Source organism: Herpailurus yagouaroundi, unplaced genomic scaffold, assembly GCF_014898765.1.
Source record: "Herpailurus yagouaroundi ecotype Mexico unplaced genomic scaffold, PumYag 189, whole genome shotgun sequence".
Taxonomy (NCBI): Eukaryota; Metazoa; Chordata; class Mammalia; order Carnivora; family Felidae; genus Herpailurus; species Herpailurus yagouaroundi.
In genome coordinates, this window is record NW_024412420.1 from 18,147,840 (window position 1) to 18,162,566 (window position 14,727).

General features: G+C 54.2%; 1 protein-coding gene across 2 annotated transcripts; it reads right to left on the reverse strand.

The window, feature by feature from the left end:
• Positions 1 to 7,858: 7,858 nt before the first annotated feature.
• C1QL1 (complement C1q like 1) lies at positions 7,859 to 14,700 on the reverse strand. Of its 2 annotated transcripts, none has more exons than XM_040497828.1 (2): positions 14,005 to 14,690; positions 7,859 to 8,542 (listed from the first exon to the last, which is right to left on the reverse strand). In XM_040497828.1, exons 1-2 carry the CDS (start codon positions 14,599 to 14,601, stop codon positions 8,363 to 8,365), a joined length of 777 nt encoding a protein of 258 aa, XP_040353762.1. In that variant the 5' UTR covers positions 14,602 to 14,690; the 3' UTR covers positions 7,859 to 8,362. The 2 variants fall into 2 exon arrangements, with proteins under 2 accessions (XP_040353762.1, XP_040353763.1); XM_040497829.1 differs by lacking the exon at positions 7,859 to 8,542 and adding an exon at positions 10,266 to 12,785 and having other exon boundaries at positions 14,005 to 14,700.
• Positions 14,701 to 14,727: the final 27 nt, after the last annotated feature.

A 14,727-nucleotide genomic window follows, 5' to 3' on the forward strand; every position in this document is an offset into this window, starting at 1 on the left:
TGGGATCCCCAGGAACCACCAGGGAAACAGATTCCTCTTGTGTCCTTGTCAACCTGGTCTTGCCTTGGTCCAATTCTGGTTTGGACAATTAACTGGAGAAGGTGAGGTAAGACAGGGAGCAGAGGCTGTCCTGGCTGTGGGCAATGGGAAAGGGGACACCTCGCTTGTTACTTACAAAGATTAGAAATAATGTAAGTGCAGCATATTGCCGACATCCAATGAGATGATAATAGGTATTCTTGCATTCATTCGTCCATGAGGTATTTATTGGTGGGCCCAGAAGGTGGGGTGGTGAGTGATAAACACCATCTCCTATCTTCATGGAGGTTGCAGCCCATGAGAGAAAATAGACAATTAAGCTAGTACTAAAAATGATGTGATATATGGGCTATAAAGAGAATTAAAAAGAGGGTTGGGGGGAAGTGGCATGCAAGTTGAAGCCAAAGGAACTGTTCCTTGGATCTCAGAATCCAAGGGAAAAGAATTTTGCTGGTAAGAGAGTCATCGGAGCCCATGATGCTGAGAAGCTTTGGTGGGGCCTGGCCAGGCCCACCTTAGTGGACACAAATGGAAATCCCCTGGACCCAACACTGCAGATGCTGATAAAGGGAGATTAGCCTGGCATTGGCCTAACTGGTATTTTGAGGTCTAGAACTCAGATGTGAGGGTTAGGTGAAGAATGTTGCCTTGTGTGGCGGCAGATGTTTCTGGGCTGATGTGGCCAATATGTTGTGAAAGGCAACAGGATCTCGGCTCTGGTGAGGTGTGTGTGTGGCTCTCTCACGATCTGCAACTGACAAGATCACCAAGCCTAGGTGCTCAAAGGAGGCTGAGGGGAGGCACATCCTCCCCGAATATTTATCACTACACCTCCTTGCACCTGCGTGTGGCATTAGCTGCTCCAGATATAGATCAATCTTCAAAGGTCTGTGAACCAAGTCCAGGACCTCACTCTTGCCATCCTTAAACCCCAGCCAGAGGGGCACCTGGGTGGCTCAGTCAGTTAAGCTTCCAATTTCAGCTCAGGTCACAAGCTCCCATCCGTGAGCTTGAGCCCCACGTTGGGCTCTGTGCTGACAGCTTGGAGCCTGCTTCAGATTTTGTGTCTCCCTCTCTCTCTATCCCTCCCTGTCTCTCAAAAATGAATAAACATTAAAAAAAATCCAGACCTTGAAGTCTGGCCTAGCACAGAAGTCAAGCACAATGAAGACTGAGAAAGTGTCCACTCAGTTTATCAGCAAGGAGTTCACACTTGGCCTTGGTAGGAGCCGTTTCAGAGGAGTGGCAGCAGCCAGACCACAGTGGGAGGCGAGAAAGTTGTAACTATTCTTTTAAGTCCTCTGGTTGTCAAGGGGAGCAGAGAAAGGAGGTAGAGGCTGGAGGGAGATGCGGGGTCAAGGGAGGATTTTTTAAAGGTAGGCGAGCTTTGAAGGATGATGGGAAGGAGCTGATACAGAGTGAGCCGCTAAAGAGTAAAGAGAGGTGTGATTATCAATTAGGTGAGGTCCCCAGCGAACATGGAAGATACACTGATCAACCACTCCAGTTAGCCCACCTGGGACTGAGGGGTTTAACAGGATATAGAACTTCCAGTTTGAAAACCAGAACAGTCTTGGACAAACAAGGACAGATTTGGTACGCTGGTGGGAGGGCCTTGGATACAGAACACAGTGACAAGTTGGGCCCTGGAAGGGGGGACAGCTCTTCCATGGAGGCAAAAAGAAGTGAGAGAGGAGGGGCCCAGATGCAGGGAAGTTTGTGGATTTTATGATAGAGGTTGGTAGAGTCACCCTCTTGACTTCTGCCTTCTCCAGGAGGTAGGAGATGTGATCACCGATCGGATAGTTTCACATTCCATCTCCTGCCTTTGCTACCAGGCCTGTCACATCATGGGTACTCAATAAAATTGGCTGAAGGAATTAGTGAATGGATGAGATCTGGGGTAGGTGTCACAGGTTGGGTACTCCATGGGGCAGACTCTGAGGTGGAGATCAGTGTGCAGGAAGTTTACTGGGATGTGCTCTTGGAATGAACACGCGTGGAAGAGTCTTCAGAATTGTCCTGAGTGTAAAAGCCCTGCTAGGGTACCAGGATTTTAAACCCTCATGCTAATCTATCATTGGAAACAGGCTGACCTAAGAAGTGGGCAGGACCTTGGGCAAGGCACCCCCCATCAGCAGAGGCCATGCCTGAAGGGGGCAGCTAGCCCAGAGCCACCTGCCGGCAGCACTCTCAGCAGCTGGGGAATAGATCTTTTGGTCCTGAAGGAGACCTAGGCAGTACATCACAGCACCCACCAGCAGGAGGTGGAAGTTTAGGAGAGTGACAGATGTTTGAATAGCTGCTATTATGGTAGAGTGGTTATTATGTGGCAGGCACAGTGTTATGTACTGAGTCAGCCATTGTTATGTGGAAGATGCTCTCGGTGTGGCCTTGGAGACCTGCAGGTGACTGCTGGGGGAAGTTCAGGAAGCCTTCATGGAAGAGCAGGCAATGGACCTGGGCTTTGAATAATGAACAGGTGTTCCGTAGGCAGTGGAAATAGCCCAGGGTGTAGTGGACCCATCCTTGGCTCTGGGCAGGCTGGAGAGGTCTGGTACTTACCTGGCCCTATGCAGTTGTCCTGATCCACGCTGGGGTCCTCACTCAGGGAGCAAAGGGGCCTGTGCCCTGGGCACCTGGGAAGGAACCCTCAAATTTACCCTTCACCATCTGGGGAAAGGCAGGATCCCTGCCCCTGTACAAGCTGGCCGGGCAGCAAGCATTGTGGGAAGGCGTGCCAGGTGACCTGGTTGGGGAGACTGTTCTGGGTGGGAGGGAGTGAGATTCAACCCCTCTCTGCTTCCCGAGAATGGCCAGGCAAGAGGGCTGCTCCCAGAAAGGGTAAGCCATATGATCTTGGGTGAATTAATTCACCTCAGTTTTCTCATGCAAAAAATGGGTGTGTTCGTAGTAACTATCTTGTGGGATCATTGTAAGGTTTAAATAAATGAATGCATTTGAAATTCTTAGAATAGTACATAGGTGTTCTTATGACTTGGGTGTTGATACAGAGATGAGGGTATATGTTGTTCACCCAGCTCCATTATTTCCCAAGCCCTTGGACAAGAGAAGAGAAAACCCTCAGTTCCCTGGGTTCTACCCACACCAACCCCATCCCCAAGAAGGCAGCTTCAGCAACAAATCCTAGGGGTGGGCGGGGGCAGCTCAAATTTCAAAGGGGGAGACCTTGTAAAACCTTTCCAAACATTATGTAAGTAAAACTGTAAGCCTCCATTTAGTCCAGCTCCCTGAGAGTAACTCCTCCTGACAGTTTGGGAAGCCTCCCCCCGCCCCCTCCAATAGCACTATGTCCTGGATGTCTCTGTATGACCCCTGTGGGTATCTTGAAGCTCTGGATGGTTTTTTTTAAACATGTTTCTTTTAACCTTTTAAAAAAATATTTATTTATTTTTGAAACACAGAGAGAGTGCTCAAGTGGGGGAGGAGCAGAGAGAGAGGGAGACAGAGGATCCAAAGTGAGCTCTGAGCTGACAGCAGAGATGCTCAAACTCATGAACCGTGAAATAATGACCTGAGCCAATGTCAGACACTTAACCGACCGAGCCACCCAGGTGGCCCCTCTGGATGGTTTCTTATGCATCTCTGGAGCCCACACCAAGCTAGGGCCTGGCCCATTGAAGATGTTCAGTAATGTTGGACAAGCAGAGCAAGTAGGGACAGGTGGATCACAGCCTTGGGGCATCCCTTCTCTCACCCCATATTGGAGGCCATAGAACAGAAGGGTGGGGGAGTCCACACTGGACGTGGGAGAACTCAGGGCACCCATTTTCAACACTTAGCTCCACACTTTGTGTACCCCAAACCAACCCCTACCCTATATTCACTTTGGGATTATCAGGGTGGGAGAACAACCCAAGAGTCTTCATCTTCTTTGATGATCACCATCACCATCCCAGGCACTGAAGTACAACCGAAAGTGGTTTAAATCATGGGGCTCAGAAAAAAAAATCACAGGGCTCAGGAGACTTGGGTTGTAATAATAATCGTGCATTTGCATTTTGCTTTATAACTTACAGAACGGGTTCTCACCCACTACCTCACAGCAGCCCTTCAAGTAGATATTTTTATCGGCCCCATTTTATAGATGAAGAAACCGAGACTCCGAGAGGTCAAGTGTCTTTTCCTGAAACACTGAGCATGGCCAGAACTTGAACCCAAACCTTGTGTCTCCACTTGCCGCTGTCTCTGGTTCTATTTCTGTCCTGAGCCAACCTGAGCAATCTTGGCTTTCTCTCGGGGTCTCAGTTTTTCCAGCTGTGTAATAGGAGTTACCCACTCTGTGGTTTTGATTCTCAGTTTGGGTGGAACTAAGGGGGAACATGTTGAAAGCATGGGGGTAGCCCCTCCATTTTCCCTCCGGCCCCCAGCTGCCCCCTCTCAGTAACCCTGCCACCCCCTTCCAGTTCCAAACATGTGTAGACTCCTCACTTCCACTTTATTATCACCTCATTTGTAGGATTTTGAGGTTTGTTACCTGGAAGGGGGCGAGGAGCTCACACCTCCAGTTCCGCTTTTCAAATATACCTTCATTGCTTGTGAAAATAACCTTATTAACAGCATCTAACCTGCTACAGCTTATGGGGGGCACTCAGATAAATAAATGCGGAAGAAAGCAGGGCAGGGGAAACAGCACAGCTAGCTGGAGTACTGCAGCCTTTGTACCCCTGAGATTTTCTCTTAGCCCTTGGGGGTCCTATAAGGGTGGGCAGCACTCAGGTGAGCCCCCCCCCCCAATAGCCTAGAGCAATCGGCCGCCTTCTCTGGGTCTTTGCCTCCTGCCTCCTCCTCTGGTGTTCAGAGATCCTCTGGGAAACAGCTCCCGTGCCTCCGCAGCTCCCCTGTCTCCTGGATGCTTGTCCGGGATTGATTCTCTGGGCAGCTCCCCCTCCGAGCAGTAAATGAAATATCGGTTACCAGGAGTGAGGCGGGAGGCAATTAACCCCTAGACCTCACCATGGCAGATGTGTTTGTAGCAAGCTGAAGCGGAGGGCTGAGCGCACCTGTCTGGCTGTCCTGCAAAGTCATCCAATTAGGACAGTCCCCAGCGGTGGGCTCCTGCTGTCCCCTCTGGTCCCCATGACCCCAGAAAGCAGGGCAGCCCCAGCCCCTAGGGCTGGCAGCTGCCTGGGCACAGGATGGCCTACCTTTCCTTGTGTGGGTGAGCTCCAGGGGCACCTCCATCCTGACACCCCCTGGCAGGGACATTATTCGTTAATTAATCACACATCTTTCTAAAGGGGAGGCAGCCTGGAGAGCTTTCTTCCTTCCTTCCTCCAGAGTGGGACCGCCATTCTGCGTGTCCAGTCTCCTTTCTATCACCCAGCCAGCCCTGTCCCCCTGGAATGTTCTTGTACCAGAAAGCCCTTGACTGAGGAGGAGAGACACATGCCCTGCTTTCAGGGAGCCCCCAGTCTAAGGGGAGGTATAGCTCCTGCTCTCGGGGATCCCCAAGTTGAAGAGATAGAGTCGGTCCCTCAGGGAACCCCCAGTCCCAGGGGTTGGTCTTAGAAAGCCCTGGTTCAATAGAAAAAGCGGTGCCTACCCTCAGAGCCATTGCGAGGAAAGCCACAATCTCTGTGTTCAGGAAGTCCCCCAATCCTGGAGATACACACCTTACTCTCAACTTGCTCATAACACTGTCTTTGAGGACCCCCAGTCTGATGGAGGAGACAGAGAACTTGCCTTCAGGAAGCTTCCCATTCTAATGGTGGAGACACAGTCCTTGTCCTCCGGTATCCCAAGTCTGAGGAGGAAAAAAAACCCAGACTTTGCCCTTGGGGATTCCCTGTCTGATGGGGAAGACACTTTCCCGACAGTTTCCCCTGCTGCTGGGATGCTGCCTGAGTGACTGCAGGATACCCTTGGTGCCCTGCAAAGGAAGAAAAGGCCCTTGGCTTCAGTCCATCTCAGTTATGCCACACGCTTGCTGCGTGACCATGGGCAAGTCACGAATTTTCTTCAGACTATGATTTCCTCATCTGCAAAATGGAGATATTAGGCCCATCTCTCAAAGCGACACAAGGCTTGTCCAGTCACCAGAAATAAAAGCAAACAAGCCAGCCGGGCACTCCTACAGAAATGATTAACATGCTTTTTGTAGCAGAGGTCCCAGCCCAGTCCCTGTGGCCTCTGGGGAGGGGTGGGGAGCCGCCCAGGTATGTGGCTGGGTACCCCTGGGCCAGTGTGGCCATTAAAGAATCACAGGGGCCTGTAGGTGGCACTGGGGGCAGGGGGAAGCGCCTTCTAATCTAATCACTCTTCCCGAGGAAACTCTCATTCCAGCCAGACCTGCCAGGGGTTTTATTGGGTTTGTGGGGACCCGCGGATTTCAATCTCCAGACCCCACAGGGAAGGAACAAGCATTAAGCTAATTTTATTAAATGGCCACAGCTGGCAGTAGGGGGAAGTAGGGGCGAGAAGGGAGGATAAAGAAAGTCATTCAAGGCTGCCAGCCATGACAAGGGTCCATACATGGGGCTTGACTGGGACGGAGGCCACCCCTCCTTCCTGTCTCTCCAGCTGAGCCAGCTGGGGGTGGGGAGGCCAGATGGGACTTTTCCTCAATGTAGAGCCTCGGGGTTCTCCAAGAGGCTCGCCCCATGGCTGCTGCCCAGTGCAGATGCTTGTAAGTACATGAAGCCTCTGCAGGGCAGGGGTGGGAGTGGAAAGGCTGGGCACAGCGAGGACGGAGCTGCCTCAGAGCCATTCTTCCTCAGTTCTGCTTTGGAGACACCAGATCTTTATGAAATATGGTGCACCAGCCGAGAGCGTAGTCCTTGGTTCCAATCCTGGCATTTGCCTTTTCCTAGCTCTGTGACCCTGGCAAGTTACCGAACCTCTTTGAACCTCAGTTTCCTCACCTGAGATGGATAAAAGAATAGCACCCAGGTCAAAGGGCATGTGAGCGTTTCCCGCCGGTCTACCCCCTCCCCACACAGATCTAAGAGATAGTATATATAAGGTTCTTACGTGGTGGTCTGACACAGAGTGGGTGCTCTCTAAATATTAGCTATGGTTATTTAGGAATGCCCTAACTACGACTGTCATGGTCACATGGTCACAGGAGGTAAGGGAGGCAGACAGAGCCAGGAGACTCAACGTGTTGTCTCCAAGGAGCAGGGCTTCTTGGATTCAAGTGCAATCACAGAACTTAGCGACCATGTCACATTCATCAAGATATTTAACCTCCCTGGAAGAAGAACAAAATCTAGTCACCCAACCTCTCAGGGCTCCTTGGAGGCTTGAGTGAGGTGCCATACCTGGAAGTGTTGTGCAAACTTTCAGCGATGTATAAATAATAAAAGCTATGTTTATGAGGTAAGTCTTGTCACCTACATTTTATAGGTGAGGAAACTGAGGCCCCGAGGTGAAGTGCTTGGGCCAAGGTCAACCAGTTTTTAGTGCAAAGTGTGTTCCTGTCATTGCTGTCACTAACCCAGAACTGAAAGAGGAGTCACTTGCCCAAGATCACACACAGTGGTACCAGACTGAGAGCCCAGGTGTCCCAGTTTAAACCTTGCTGATGCCACTTTCCAGGTCAAACAAATGGAACTTTTCCACCATGGAAGAGGATGATGTAACTGGGCTGCTTCCTGTTTCTGCTGCCCAGGCACACTTGGGCTGTGGTGAGCATTGGGCCCCTTGGCCCACCTCCTCCCAGAACAGCTGTGATTCTGGGACCTGGCTGCCCCCAGATCCATGGGAAACTTCCAGCAGACCTCTTCCCTTTCTGGAAGAAGGCAGGGTTCATGGTCCCCTCCTGCAGCTCCTCTCTAGGGCACAGACCCAAATCCAGTGGGATGGAAGTGTTTTTATTAGAGCTTTGGTCAGACGGGGCGCAGCCGGGCTGGGGCTTTAGCAGGTGCTGGGACGCTATCCAGCCCCAACCCACCCCTCTCCCAGGAGGCGCTACCCCGGAGCGGGAGGGCAGCGCATCCGAGCACAGGAAGGGACCCCGCCAAGACCTGTCCCCAGTCTGGGGCGGGCTGACGAGCTGGGTGGGTAATAAACAGTCCTATTGTACAAATATACAGCGCGGGCCAGGGCGGGGGCGGTCGACAGCGCCTCCCGGGAACCGCGACGGTGCGCTCTGGACCCGGCTCTGCGGCGAGGGCGAACCGGCAAGGAGAGCCTAGCCGGCGGCCCGGGTGGTGATGAGGGCGGGCCGGGGGCGTCATAGCCAGGGAGGGCCGGCAGCCAGGGCTGGGGCAGCGAGGGGTTGGGTCTTCCTCAGCCCGCCGGGAGGGGGGCCCCGGGGGTGGGGGGAGCTGGGTAGGGGACGGAGGGGGACGCGGGGAGCTCAGTCGGAGTAGATGATGAAGCCGGAAAATGTGCTGTATTTGTTGCTGTTGCCGCCGTGCGCTTTGCCTCCGTCGAGTTTGATGAAGACCTCATCCCCCGCGTCCAGATGCAGGATCACGCTGTTGCTGGCGTAGTCATAGTTCTGGTCTGCGTCCTGGGCTATGGCGCTGGCGCGCACCTGCGGGGGTGGGGGTGGGGGTGGGAATAAGGGGGTGGGGAGAGTAGGGATGGTGTGTGTGAGAGGGTAGGGGGGAGGAGGGAGAGAAGTAGGGTCGGGGAGGGAGGGGGACTGTCAGAGGTAAGGCAGCCACGTGGGTAGGATCTGGAGGCCCTAAAAACCTGCCTTCAACTCTGCCTGCTTCTCTCGCGTCATCCCCCCACCCCTTCCAATCATAAGTGTATGTTTTGGGAATGGGTTATTGAGGAGCCCTGGATTTCTAGGGCAGGTGTAATCTGGGTCTGAATTAGGAATTAAGGTGGAGTTGGCCTCCTTAACCCCTGTAGGTCTTACCGTCTGGCCTGCAGAGGACGTCAACAATGCCTTCAGGGATGGCCCAGCCTGGAACTCCCTCCTTGCAGAGAGGAATTCTCTGGAACACCAGGGGATGGAGGGCCATCCCTTCTCTCCTTATCCCTTCCTCTCTGCTTTAATTGTAACAAAAATACCTTACCTTTCAGCCACACCCACCTGTTCTTATGTCAGTGGATGGACACAGGGATGGACACCTTGGCCCTGTAGGTCAGGTGGCTAGACTAATGCCAGCTGGCTACTAAGCAACCACCCTAGTACCAGAACCCAATATTTCAACTCCTTGTCTGTAGTTCGTTCTGGGGTCTTTCATACTGGAGCAGTGAGATGGAAGGTCTGGTAATTATTTCCCCTCCCAAGGCTCAGATTGAGCCTGCATGCTGGCCTCCAAAGAGCTATAGCTATACCTGTGACTATTATCCCACCCACAGAGGACCTTGGGCTCCTCCTGTCTCACCACAGAGCGGTAGAAAGGAAGTGGGTGGAGAGAGGGAATCCAGGCTTTCCATCTTTGTGTGATCCTCAGTCTGATCTGCTATCCCTTCCAGTCCTTGTTTGGATGGGTGAGGGGAGGGACAGGCAGTTCAATGAAGCAAGAGGGCACCAACATTTGTGTGTGAAGTCTGCTGGTCACTTCTGGGGGCTCCGACTATCATCATTAGATACTGAGGGTGACTGATGAACAAATTCCCTCCAGGCATTCCTCTCCAACTGAGTCAACACAGGGCCTGAGCCATAGGATCTGGGGCCTTTCCAGGATAGCCTGGGTGGAGAATGGGAAGACAGGCGACATCTCCAAGGTGCAGGCTTGTGTCGGGGGGAGGCTGCATTGAGTGGGGTTCTCTCAGGCTTTTCAACAGCCCCTCTCCAACCGGCCCCTTCCCTGAAGGCAGCTCTCCCAAAGGCTAACAGTCTGGGCTGGACCAAGCCAAATTAGGGGAAGGGTCCATTCTCCTTCCTGGGCAGGAGACAGAACTGCAGGTCAGCTGTGCCGAAGCTGCTGAGTCAGCAGCAATGCTACAACGGGGGCACCCAACGTATTTGCATGCTGGCTGCCATTTAAAGCCCAGATCCTTCCAGTCCCTTCTCTCCCCTCAATCTCTTCTTCCCCCGACCAGGGGCAAGAACCGTTTGGGGACACTTAGCTGGGAAAACTCACGGTTCAGCTAAAGGTGGGAAAAAGCAAATGAGGGGAAGATGCTGTCTTTCAAAAAGCTCAATTTCTCTGTTCAGAAAAAGGATGAGAAGATCCCGCCTCACCACTGCCACCTTTATAAAAGCCTTCAGATGGTGGGGGAAAAATTTTTAATCTTGATGGGGCTTTGTGTTACTAGGAAAGCACTCAAAGAAAGCCGCCAACTTCTATATTGTTCCCTGGGCCCTAATCCTCGTAGTATTTATTATTACGTATGCATTTCATTATCTTTGCTAATAAATTACTACTAATAACAATTATTTTTATTACCCAGATTAATTGAGCCTTAACTCATTAAAACAGTGTGCTTCTTAATAGCCAAATCCATTAGAACACAGTTATCTGTCATCAGGAATCTCCTGGTGATGTGACAGGCATCAGAACTGTTATGCTTATGTTTATTATTTATTCATCACCATGATTGTTGCTGTGATTATCCTAATTATCCACGGAGGCAGGAAAAATTGATGCCCTTCCATCCTTAGATAGTGGGGGGATCCAGGAATGGAACCCAGGGGTCCTGATTCTCTGCCTGAGACAGGAAACAGTTGAGGCATCCAGCTTCTCCTGGAGGCCATGGGGGAAATTTGGGGAATTGAGGCTGCCATGGAAGGAGGAAAGCAAGTCTGGGACTTGTCACGAGGGGGCGCTGTAGAATCACCTCCTCAAGGGCTGCCAGGGGAAGGGAAACTGAGGCAGTGGTCTGACCAGGGCCCTGGAGGGAGGAGTGGGGAGAACCCAAGAAACAAGCTCCTGCCCCCGGATCAGTGCTGGGGTGTTGGATGTACAGGAGTGGCTCCCACAGGCAACCAGCCTGGCCCACAGGGGACACTTGTGCTTTCACATATTTCCTGGGTCCCTGCTGAGTTAGGCACTGTGCTCTGTGCTGTGAAAAGCATTCAGGGCTCGCTAGAAAAGGACAGTGGGGAGCCCCTTTCCCACTGCCAGGCATTAGGCTGAGCTCCAGTGAGGCCTTTATGCTGGAGTCCTCAATTTATCTACTACCCCATCTCTCACCTCACTCAGGTTCTGTTGTCCAAGCCTTTCCCCGTTTGTGATATTCACCTCCCCAAAGTCCCTGCCCTGGACAAGTGGCGCCCTGGCCATAGACCCTGGTCCATCCCCACACAGCCCCCTCTCTCCTGGCCCAGTGTATTAATTTCATGTCTTCCTTGACATCCGAACTGTGGATCTTTGAGGCAGCTGCAGGGAGCTTACCTCACTCAGGGCACCACTCCTAACTTATAGCCCCTTCCTCGGGCTCCTCAGATCCCCATGTCCTAAAGACCAGGCCTTGGTGTCCTCAGGCTACACAGTGGTGACTCAAGGCTCCCCTTGGGGAGAGGGGCTGGTGGGCCTCAGGCAAGGACAGAGCGGGGGACTCGGCGCTTCAGTGACCTCTCCCCTCCCTATCTTGCCAAGGGAAAGGCCAAGGACCAATTTCAGTCCTGCCTTCCTGAGGAAACTCTGGAAGCATTTCTTCAGGCAGGAAGCCAGAAAGGAAAAGCACAGAGCCCAGCAGTGCCCCAGGTCTTGCAGCCATGGGAGGCAGAAGCCCCTCTGTTCTGTTCCTGTCCATTGCCCAGAGCCATCATTTTGTCTCTGCTCACTTGAATGTCCTCTTCTACCTCTGAGCCAGCCTTTCCCTGCACTTGACCTTTTTATTTCCTCCCTAGCCATGTCTCCTCACCTTGGGGACCAGCCCAGTTTTGCCATCCTCTCCCCTGACCAGGTTGGTCTGAGTGGGGGCAGGCACCAGTGAATTATTCCCTCCAGCTAACACATTTAGGGGTGGGAGTTGCCAGCTGAGCCCCCAATCCCCCTCTAACACACCAATTGCTGGGGTGTGTTATTGGGTGGTTACTATTATCTCTCCTGCACAGGTCCTGTAGGGCAAGTGGATCAAACCCCTGCTACCTAGCTCCACACCTGCCTCTTAGTCGGGGCTCGAAGTGAGTACGTGGGATGACTAGTGAGACTTAACGAGTCTTTTGAGCAATCTGGAAGGACAAGTCACAAAGAACGTATGGGAGAGGGGTGTAGGCCCCAGTTTTTAGTCGGGGGAGCATGGTCTGAGTAACTGTTAAAATGCTGGATCTGTGAACCCCCTAGTTAAAGCCACCTCCTATTTTCTACTAGCCTGTGGTCCCACCGCCAGTGAGTACCTCCTTGTCAGCTTGTGCCAGTGCCTTGCCCCTACTGAAGGGGGAAGAGGCTTTGAGATGGTTTCACCTCCCAGTGACTGAAGCAAGTGATCCTGCCCAAGCAGACATCACCTTTGGGGTCTCCTCGTGCCTCATCTCTGGAGCCCCACTGGAACCTCCTGAGGTGGTACAAGGCCTAGGGCCCACTGGTGCTCTGGTGACCAGCTTCCTATCCAGACAAAATGGGCCCCCAGCCCCCTTAGACCTCAGCTCGGTGCCAGCCCAAACTTTCTTTGGGAAAGGAAGAAATTCTATTGATGAAGGTGACATTGCTGCATCCTTTATTGGTGATTAATAAGGGAAATCGTGGGGCTGTCTGCAGAGTGAGCTCTCACTGGATACTGAGGCCTCCCATTTGGTCAGGAACCAAGAACAAAGAGGAGAGACACGGGAAGCCTCATAGAGACCAAGTGAGAGAGAAACACTCAAGGAATAAAGAGGGGTGTTAAGCCTGGGGGGAGAGAGGCCAGAGACTCAGGAGAGACAGATAGGACTGGTAGACACAGGAGACAGATGGGGACAAGAGACAGAGTAGGAGAAAGAGGCAGGCAGGAGAGAAAGAAGAGGGGGCAGACTTACAAGTGCCTGGTAGTCTTTGTGCTGACTCCCAGGCCTGTCCTTTCCCCCACCCCCAAGCCAGGGTCTACCTGCAGTGGGAAGGATTCCAACAGGGTCCGGGGTCCCAGTCGCAGGAAATTTCTTCCCAACTCCCACCATCCTAGCTTTAGTTCTGACCCATGCTGGTCTCCTTCACAGGAATGCTCCGCCTCACCGCCCCCCCCCCCCCCAGTGGCCCTAGGCCATGGTGGTCTGGGAGCCCTGGAAAGGGAGGGAGTATCAAAAGGAGAGTGAGCTGGGCAAAACTGTCCCCCTAGGGCAGGATTAGGTCGAGGCTGGTTCTGGGGCAGCAGTTACAGGAAGAGCACCGTGTACTACCCTCACAGTACCAAGGAGCCCACCTAGCTGCCTGCTAGCTTCGGTCTTTGGGATGGGGAAAGTGAACGCAGAGGATCCCCTGACACTCCTGGAGTCAGGAGCTGCAGCTGCAAGATCAAGGGAGGGGGAGTTTCTACCTCTTTGCCTCCCTCAGGAGGAAAAACTTTTCCCCCCAGAGGTTGCTTTCCTGCGCCTGTAGCTCTGACACGGTGGGAAGTGGCCGGGCAGCCCCGCGTTTTGCAAAGGGCGTCAGATCGGCGCAGTGGTCCCTTCTCAAGGGCGGAGGATGTATTGCAGCTAAGGCTTCGCGCCCCTGGCTCCCTTTGCCTCTGTGCCCAAAACATCTCCTACAGCTCTCCTTGGCTTGCGCGCCTAGCGGTGCGCCTGGACGCCCGCGGGCGCGGAGGCTGCCTTCCCTAGAGCCCATCATTGCCCTCCCCTAATTGCCCGCTGGTATCAACCAGAATTCCAGCTCTCAGATATCGCTTCCCAAGGGCCAAGCCCCCAAGGACCAGTCCGCGCGCCTGGGAGCCCTGCGCTGTGATTATTTGCATTTATCTCCCGCATTTCCAAGCCGCGCGCAGGTGCCCAGCGGCGTCTGCCTTGCAGCCAGTGCCCAGGAACCGAAGAGTTAGTGCCAACAGGCCCACCATCCCCGCATGTGATGCCTAAGCGGGGCCGCTGTAGGGTCTCTACCTGGGCTCGCTGGTACCCTATGCCCCGGGCTCCCTGGGTGCCCTGCCCCCAGGCCAGCCCCATGCCCCCGCCGGGCCCACCTGGCCGTTCTTGCAGAGGTCCGCCCACATACTGGTGCCGTCGCCGCCTCGCATGAGGACGTGGTAGGTGAAAAAGTAGGTGCCGGGAATGTTGCACGTAAACTTGCCGCTGGTAGCGTCGTAGTTGTTGCCTAGGTTAGTGACCACGTCGTCGAACTTGAGCACCTCGTAACCCTCGTGAGGGTTCTTGAGGCCGGCGTAGAAGGCCACGCGTGGCACCGTGGTGTAGGTGGCCGTGCTGATTGCGCCGCTGCCCCCTGCACCCGGCAGCCCGGGAGGGCCGGTCTTGCCCGGCTCACCCTTCTCCCCGGGTGGCCCCACAGGACCCGGAGGACCTGGATCCCCAGGGGGTCCGGGGGGGCCCGGCTTGCCTGTGCGGCCCGGCTTCCCCTGGGGGCCCTGCACCAGCGTGGAAGGCGGGGGCGCGCCGCTCTGCTCGCTCAGGGCGTCGCCGCCGTCGGGCCGCGCGCCGGCGCCGGGGCCCCGCGCGGGGTAGGGGTCGCATACCATGCGGCAGGTGCCCAGCATCTCATAGTGGCCGTCCGGGCCGCCCGAGCTCACCAGCACGGGGATGAGCACCACCAGCACCAGCAGCATCACCACGCCCGCAGCGGCCGCCAGCAGCGTTTTCCGGCCGGCGCGGAGCCTGGGGAGCGCCGGGCCGCCCGGCCGCGCCGTCGGGGCAATGGTGCCGGCGGGCGGGGGGGCGCGGGCAGGACGCCC